Below are 8,810 nucleotides of genomic sequence, written 5' to 3' on the forward strand. Positions count from 1 at the left end.
GTTTTCGTTACATTCCCTTACTGCTCAATGAGAAATTATCATTAAGATTTTGTTGAAATTAATTAAAGACTTGTGGCATTGTATCATGGTAGCTCGTGACTCATGGCGATTAATCGAACTATGAAATTGCACAGACGTTATAGTCTCGCCTTGGTTGGGGTAGGTTCCAGACCTATAATCGACGACGTAACCTGCCACCAATGAGAGGTCAGTGATTGCAGCTCTACGTTAATTAACCTTTTATCGTCCAAGTATCAAATGCAATCGATTCAAATCTGACCCCTGACCGTATACCTGATACTTTATCCAACCTCGTCCCATTAGAATTCTTCTATACAACTATTTTTCTTTAATCATAAAGAAACGCTATACGAGCGTTAGAGAAATCAGTGAGAGATAAAAGTTTTCAATGATGAAAAATTTGAGAAAAAACGATAGGCATAGGGACAGAAAAGAAAAATATAAATTTTCTTCGATATTTTATCAAATTCTATGAATGAAAAACAGTATTTTTCTTTGAACATAAAAACAACACTTTAAGAACATTCGAGAAATCAGTGAAAGGCAAAATTGTTTCTTTGATGAAAAATTTGAGGAGAAAGAATGTATTGGGAGAGGAGAGGGAAGAACAATACGAATTCTCTTCGGTGTTTTCATCAAAAGAAGGAAGAAACACGTCGATAACGCAGTGGTATATAGATATACCTGGTCCTGACATCCATTCGTGTTTTTGAACGATTGAGCTATTTAGTTATTACCGAACATGTATTCTGAAAAGCAGCTCCGGATCTACGCGTGTCAACTGCAGCGTCATTTGCAACAACTCGAAAGGAAATTCAAGCGAGGCCGGTGAAAACTCGTTAAATTCCAAATACTATCAGAGGAAAGATCTCGTCGAGATTTTTATAACGAAATAAAAATAAAATTAAACGTTCCTTAAGGTTAATCGACGTCGATGAGAGGGACGATAGCTGGGACAGGCTACTGATTAGAAAAGTAGCGAGAAGATCGAGTGAGAGACAGGTGGTAGCGATCCGTCTCATGGCGTCGCGTCGGGTAGAAAATTTACAAGAAAATGCGAGAGTGCGGCGTCGGGTGGTATGGTATGGCGAGGCTCCGACTAGTCAGTCGAGGCTTGTCGCGAGCAGCACCGGTGTCATCCGACTATAAAAGACTCGGGGAATTTTATTCTGAAATCGCGCGACAGCGTCTCATCGATGGGTTTTCGGCTGGTACGTTTCGTGAGGGGGTGAGGAGGGGGGAGGAGGGTTGCGTCGGTGGCACATTTATGCTCGGATGAGTATATATATATATATATATACATATATATATTTATATGCGTTGGTGTGCGGAGAGTCACAAACGCAACAACGCTATGGCTGATGGTGTACAGTGACTGGTTAGAGGCTGCACCCCCGCCGTCTGTGGGGTAGGGGAAAAGGTCGAGGGTGGTGGGGGGATGGGGGAGACGCAGACTGGCGAGGGCGACTGGGGGGCCATAAGGGACGAGAGGATGGAGCGAGCATGGCGAAGGGGGATAATCGGAGGGGGAGGGGAGTGAGAAACGAGCGACGGCACAGCGGGGGTGGGGATTGGCTGCTCGAGGTAGGGGGCGCTGGCTAGACACCGCTCAGACGGCCCAGGGGGTCGCAGGGGGTAATTTCTGCACTGGCGTCGCCACCAAATATCTCACCATTACACACACTACCCATCCACCCAACAAACATACCTGGATCGCTCGGAAACACACTCCGACCGCACTAGAAACTCACACACACCTTGTACACTCAACCATCGTGTTTCACCTACATTTATAATACTTCTATTTCTTCGTCAATTCTCGCGAATGTATTGTATACTCGCGCAATTCTCCTCTTCAAATTTTACTCTTGTAACACCCTACCGGAAGCATCGATTTTGAAGAGTAGGAATTTCACTGATCGACCGTTTGAGATGATTGCGAAACCGTGGGGTTTCTCTAATATATTTTTTACTAATCGCTTAATGCACTTTACTTGAGAAATAGCTACGCTGCACCGGCGCTGTACACTCGTGCTACGTAATCCCTTCTCTGATTGGGGAGGAAAACTCAGCTTGGACTCGGAAATCGCTGACTGATACGGTTTTTTAACGCGGATCGTTTTACCATGTCCAGAGTGTATATGTGTATTATGTGCGAATGTATATTAGCCTTGTAAATAGCTCGGGAATCTACTGTTATTTTAGCGTAACGGATTTATGTGAATATAACTGAAAATTTTGGCGTACGTATCGTTTGATGTAATAAATCAAAGGTTTACATCGTTATATATATATATATATATACATATATATATTTGTGGAAGATAGGGAATGTTCCGGTCGGTCCAGTCCACGCCATTGGCTCGGATGACCAAGAAAGCGACGGACTGTTTTTTATCGAGTGACTGCAGAGAGTTGAGAGTCGAGTGGCGAGTCGAACTCAGTCTAGACGAGCGGGCGTCTGGCTGGGCTCTCTTCGACTCCTTATAGGTAAAAGGAGACCGGGACCGGCTGCCACCGTCTTACGTGCACAGCTCCCTGTAGTTCCCTCGTTCTTCCACAGATCCCGTTTTTACCTTTTTCCTCGTTAAACCTGTCGCGATACCCTGTACTACCACCCCTACCCTTCGTGAATCCCTCGACAAGGATTAAGCCCTCAACGAAGAGAGTTCATTTAAAAATCTACCTTTGTCCTATCATTTTTCAATCGATATATATATATATATATATATATATATATATATTATTGTTGAGTATTGTAAACCAAAAGTAATGATTATATATGTATATATGCCATTGATAATATCTGTTTTTTTATCAAATAAGCAAATAAAATGCTTGCGTTTCAAAATGCACCTTTGTCCATTAATTTCCCTGCCAATATGTATATAGATTATTGACTAAAAGCGATGATCCTACAGTTCACAGTGTATTTGTTCCATCATCTAAGCAAATAAAGAGCTTTCATTTAAAAATGCACCTTTGTCCAATATTTTTCCAACCGATTTATATGTAAATTGTGGACCAAAATAAATTATCCTATATAAACTTTGAAAATGTATTTTTTCGATCAACGTACTGAGTAAAATAAAGAGCTTTCATTCAGAAACTCAACTTTGTCGAATAATTTTCTAACCGATAGAAATGTAGATTATAATAGAACGAAATCAATGATCCTTACTATAGAAAATATTTTTTTTTTATTATTTGTAATAAACAAATAGCTTTCATATCCCGGCAGGATTCTTGAAGAATTTCGATATATTGACAATAATAAGGGATTATTGGGAAGAAGAGATTTGTATGGAATTCTCGTCTATAGAGTGGTCGTTGCATCGAGGCTATTGCAAATGACAGTGGTATATATGTCGATTTGTCAAGACACGCATTGGCACTCGGTGTTTCGGAAGTACTCCGGTAAGAGGGCAGGGGGGGGGGTTTAAGCGAAAGGCAGTATCGTCGTTATTGGACGAAGACAAGGTGGACAGTTGGACGGTGAGACAGGATGTGGAGAACAGGTGTCAGGTTGGTGAACGCAACTACACGTAAGTGCTGATGGAGAACACCAGGAATTCAAAAGTCTGTGACCATGATAAAGATTTTTAGACAAAGCTATAATATATATATATATATATATATATATATATATTACATGTGAAGAGAGGTTTTATCGCGTATCGAAGAATCAAAAGAGGAAGTAGAAGGCCGAACGTGTTAGTTTTACGTGGTCGTTTCGCTCATGTAGAATGACGAGGCCAGCTTATGGCGTGTTCGTGCAGAGCTACAGTTTCAATGCATTTCCATGTCTGGTGCGTGCGATGCAATTTCCCGCAGGCTCGTCTGTCGAGTCTCTGTCCGTCCCTGTGCACTCATGCATACCGCATACATTTACAATTTACCTCGTGTCAGTTCATACTTTCGCAACCACTGGCGCAGCATATTATTCTCGCAATGCCTCAAAATCGTAATTACCTTATAGGAACATGGTAAGGGTAAAACAGTCGTGCGACTCAAATAAATTTAAGTATGGTAATGTATGGTTTTAAATGAGGTAAGCTAGTGAGACGTTTTATACGATAAAGTATTCTCTAAAAGTCTTAAAATTTTAATTACGTTATATCAAAACGGTAGGGAAAAATCAGCCGCTCAACTCGAACATATAACCCTAGGGGAATTTTGGATATGGTATTATTTCTTGAAACGAGGTAGACTATAGCGAAATTAGACGCGATAGAATAGCGATGAGGGACAGTGCGACGTATAGTACCTAACGCTATAATAATAAAGTTGGCATGCATAAACTGAAGTACTCGGTAATTTCCTGGCAAGATGAGACAATAACGCGCGGCTGACGGGCGGGAGGTGAGGGCATAAGGGAGCTAGAAGGGCTCGTGACGTCACACCCTCCGCCTATTCACGGGTCTGTCCATCTGTCGGTCGTCGCTCGACCGACGTCAAGGGGGATGGATAGCCAACGTAACGTTTCAATGTCACGGTCGCGTACACCCTAATATCGTTTATACCATATATATATGTGTGTGTGTGTGTGTATACACGGTGACTCGAGAAAAATAAATTCACTCAGGAATACTCTCACCAGCAAAGTCTTCAAGTTTTATATATTTTCCGCCAATTTTCCTTAATGATCTTTTTCTAGAGTTAGCACACAGTCCAGTCATTGTCTAGTATTATGGCAGGAAGAAAAATGAATTCTTGAATTTTTGTCGAGTTATCGAGAGACGATGAAATTCTAATTTTTGTCGATCGCGCGGAAAAATTGGTGCAGAAAAAAGTGTGATCGAGAGGCGAGGGATGGTCTCAGTTGCGGGGCTTGTCTGGATCCTTTGCGAATGGGAGGGGAGGGGGGGGGGGGTGGGAGGGTCTCGAAGGGCGATAGAGCGAGATGGAGGAGCGAAAGGAGAGAGGAAAACGTCGACGAACAGGGGTTCTCGACGTATATACGTCGGGGTTGCGTCTGGCTTTTAGGGACGTCGCAAAACTCACCCGAACCCGACTAAGGGGGAAATCTAGGGGAAAGGGGTTAGGGGGTGAAGGGGACCACTCAACCGCTGGCCAAGAGAAAACAGGAACTCGTAGAGATACCGACCGAACAAACTGATACTATACACCCACGATTTTATTATTATTAGATTCACCCTTGGATTATCCTTCCTTCATCCATTTAACACTGCATTTAACATTTTATAAACAATAGGCTATATAGGTCGTAACTCGCAATCATACTAAATTTCATCCTCCATTTAGTCGTCCTTGCAAGGAGCGTAACGTATAAATGAAAATTAACGATTATCCAAGCGTAGTCGTCTATAGCTTTGGACGCGAATACCCTGTCCACAGCAGCACGTGCTCCGAACGACGAAACTTAACTCGCAGTCTGCGCGTTTGCTGTTTTTTCCATCAGTGGAAATCAAGAGAAATCCTCGGAAGGGTATATACACTGTTTTACCAGTTATTCTCGCTATTGGAAAGAAAAAGACGGAAGCTTATGGAGGGGGAACAGCTTTAATCCGTTACGTCCAGTGCGGTTTTGCTTAATTCTGCAATGGCTATATAGGAATAACGTGGCTGAATATGCATCGAGTGTCCAAAGCGAGAAAAGCAAGCCACGAACCGATCTGTCGTACTGGAGCCTAGTAAAATCCCGTCTCTTACCGCGTCTACCATTTTTTCCACGTTTTTCAGTTTCAGTGACTCCGGATGATCTCTCCATCTTTTCACCGCGCCCTTATGAATATTAACGAAATCTTACTGCTTCGCTGAAAGGCTAATTGCAATTCCCTGTACAGAATACCAATCGTATCATTGACCGATAAATTAAATCAACCGGCACATACCTCGTGGTTTGGAAAACTAAACTCTTTATGTATATTTGCAATGGTGATGAATCTTCTTCGGGGCCTTGCCTACAAGGCGAAGTACACTCGATGCGTATAACTAAGTCATTTAAAAAGGCTAAAAGAATACAGGTAATAAGAGCTTTATTTTTATATAGATAATAAATCTTAAAAAGATTACAATCTTCCACAAAACTTCTCCAAATGTAAATAATAAAAGGCTTCGAAAGGTCTTTTGCAAAAATTTGATATTTCTTATCATTTTTTAGATATTCGTCGTTTCTTATATCTTCTAAAGGCCAGCGTTTTAAGTGACAGTTTCTGTATCTACGAAAGTTTTGTATATAAAATGCAATTTTTAGAGTTGAGAGTTGTTTTATTTAATACAACAGTATAGTAAGTATATATAGCATAATACATACGTATAACTGTGTTTCAAGTTATATACATAATTCGATTAGTCTAACTTAATTTCATTCGTGGTTTATCCTGATTTACGAGATCCTTCGCAGTTGAATGTCTTCGAGGGGATATTGTATACAATAAAATCCGTTGACGAGTAGTGATATAATTTGCAACCGGCAAAGAAGGTGACTGTTGCGTTATAACGAGTGGCAGCCGGGAAAGTTTAACAGTGTTGAGTACTCATCGCGACCGAGGCGACCCAATCTCATCCTCTTCAGCAACTTTTTACGGTCTAGAGGGTGCACTATACCGAGGTCACAGCAAGATTCTCCGCAAATTACGAAGAAACAATGTCATACATCCACACGAACATTTTTCTTCCCTCGTCGCCTGCACATTATTATAAAAGAACGAGTCATCCAGTTTCTCTTCACGCGCGCCAACTTTTCTCCAAATAGAAATTTAACACCGCAACCCATTTCTCTTATTTACAGGCTGAATCTTTCAGTAGCATCAGCATCCACCGAATCTTCACTCGAGTTCTCTCCGGTACCAACTCTTACGACAAACAAATCTGCACATGTCGAATATCAAGCATCCACGAATTTCCCTCATTTTCCTGTAATTTCCCACGTATAACTTGAAAAAGATCATACAGATATTTTATTATTATATAATGTATTTGCGCTTTTTTGCTATAATTTCGTGATGCTGTTTTATTTAGGTAGGTATAAAACTGGAATAAATTGTTAAAAGGTATTGTAAATAGTTATTTTCTAATAAAATTATATAAAATGCTGAGACAGTTTAACAGTTGTGTATATATCTGAGGGTAGTTACTATACTATAAGGACTATAACTATATATATGAGTAGCTTCTGTGAACCAAATATCAATGTTTTTACTATTGTTAAAGAAGACACGAATAATTATAACAATAGAACTTATTTCAATCCTATGACTTCTGAAAGACTAGATAAGAATAATGAATCAATGTACAAAAATAATTCAGAGGGGAGAAAGAATCAAATGGGGAATAATTCAGAGGTTACATTTGGCATTTTAACAGCTGTAATTTGGAGCAGTCGATAATATAGGCAGACGGTCTGACCTGGATGCTGTGTTTTCTTCGCACCACTAGCTTGGCCATATACTTTCGTATACTCACACCCACACACAACTGCCACGAGCTTTTATCGTATATGTATGAACAAGAAATTGCGCGAGCGCACTGTACTGTTTCTTATTATTACAACGAATATTTTTCCTGCTCCCATGCATGTACGTGTCCCCTTTCATTAGATTTTATTTATTCTGACGAATCTGATTTCCTCGAATTTTGAAATTTAACCATAATCACGATATGAGAACATTTTTATATTTATGAATCTTACAATTGGAACAATTTTTCGATAACTTTTGCAATTTCTATTTCTTGTTTTGAATAAATATATTTTTGGCCTCCGTGTACGTATTCCATTTCATTAAATTTCATCACTCGCAACTTATTTTATTTCTTTGGATTATGAAATGTAACTAATCGCTAAACGAGAAATTTCATTTTATTACATTTTATTACACTTGACGCTTCTTTTTCGGTGGAATTTTGAAATTTAACTATTCGTGAAGAGTGGAATTCTTCGCGAATCAATGAATATTACAATTAGAATGATTCATTATTAAATACTGCAACTACTGTTTCTCATTTTAAACAAATATTGTTGCTATTCCTGTATATGTACATGTTCCGTTTCATTAGATTCCACTTCATGTAACTTATCTTAATTATCTCCTGGAACCCATGAGATTGAATTAATCGGGATGTGAGAAAATTGTTGCATCAACGAATTTTACAATCGAAATTATTTGTTGATAGGTATTGTACGAGGCCCAGGGGTATTTTAATTGGTTTTACAAAGTTTCCAGTGGGTAGTGACCGAGGACTTGGCGTGGACTTTAAAATCTAATTCCCGGGAGTAATGTCGTAACGTCGTGTTACGCGGTAACATAGTAAAAATGGCGCCGCCACTGTTGCAATCGTGAATCTCGAGCAAGGGGTCTGGCCTGGATGGCACGGCAATCAAATTATCGCGGCAGACTAGACGGTTCGCTTCAGACAATCGTTTTAAATGGGAATGTACAGGAGGGGGAGGGGGGATAGAAAAACCAGCAGGAAACAAGTCCAACGACACCGAGACAAATTTTCCACCTTCTATTATATTCTAAAACATATATATATATATATATATATAAGATTGATTTTTTTAATTTAACAATAAATTATACAACAGCAGTTTTTTCAATAGCGCTCGATATCTTGCATGGAGCACCGAAATCCTCAAAGCGATCGGCTAAAAGTGAGAAGAATTCGTATCGAGAAGGTTTTATTTATGGGACTCTAAACGAAGAAGAGGAAAGGAAGATTTTTGGGTCGAGGGATCGTCGTAAAAAATTCAAAGCATCCGGCGAATCTCTAGCGTCGATTACATCAAAGCTAATTCATTCGAAATCTAGCTAATTAAATAATTT

The 8,810-nt window shown here is 39.8% G+C and overlaps 1 protein-coding gene across 1 annotated transcript; it reads right to left on the reverse strand.

Moving 5' to 3' along the window:
• Positions 1-1,356: 1,356 nt before the first annotated feature.
• On the reverse strand, positions 1,357-1,795 carry LOC136773812 (uncharacterized). Its single transcript, XM_066727724.1, has 2 exons — positions 1,786-1,795; positions 1,357-1,688 (listed from the first exon to the last, which is right to left on the reverse strand). Exons 1-2 carry the CDS (start codon positions 1,793-1,795, stop codon positions 1,357-1,359), a joined length of 342 nt encoding a protein of 113 aa, XP_066583821.1.
• Between the last annotated feature and the right edge of the window lie 7,015 nt (positions 1,796-8,810).

The sequence above is a fragment of the Prorops nasuta genome, unplaced genomic scaffold (genome assembly GCF_024137725.1).
Source record: "Prorops nasuta isolate Cenicafe-Biocafe unplaced genomic scaffold, Cenicafe_Pnas_1.2 PNAS00005, whole genome shotgun sequence".
NCBI classification, from domain to species: Eukaryota; Metazoa; Arthropoda; class Insecta; order Hymenoptera; family Bethylidae; genus Prorops; species Prorops nasuta.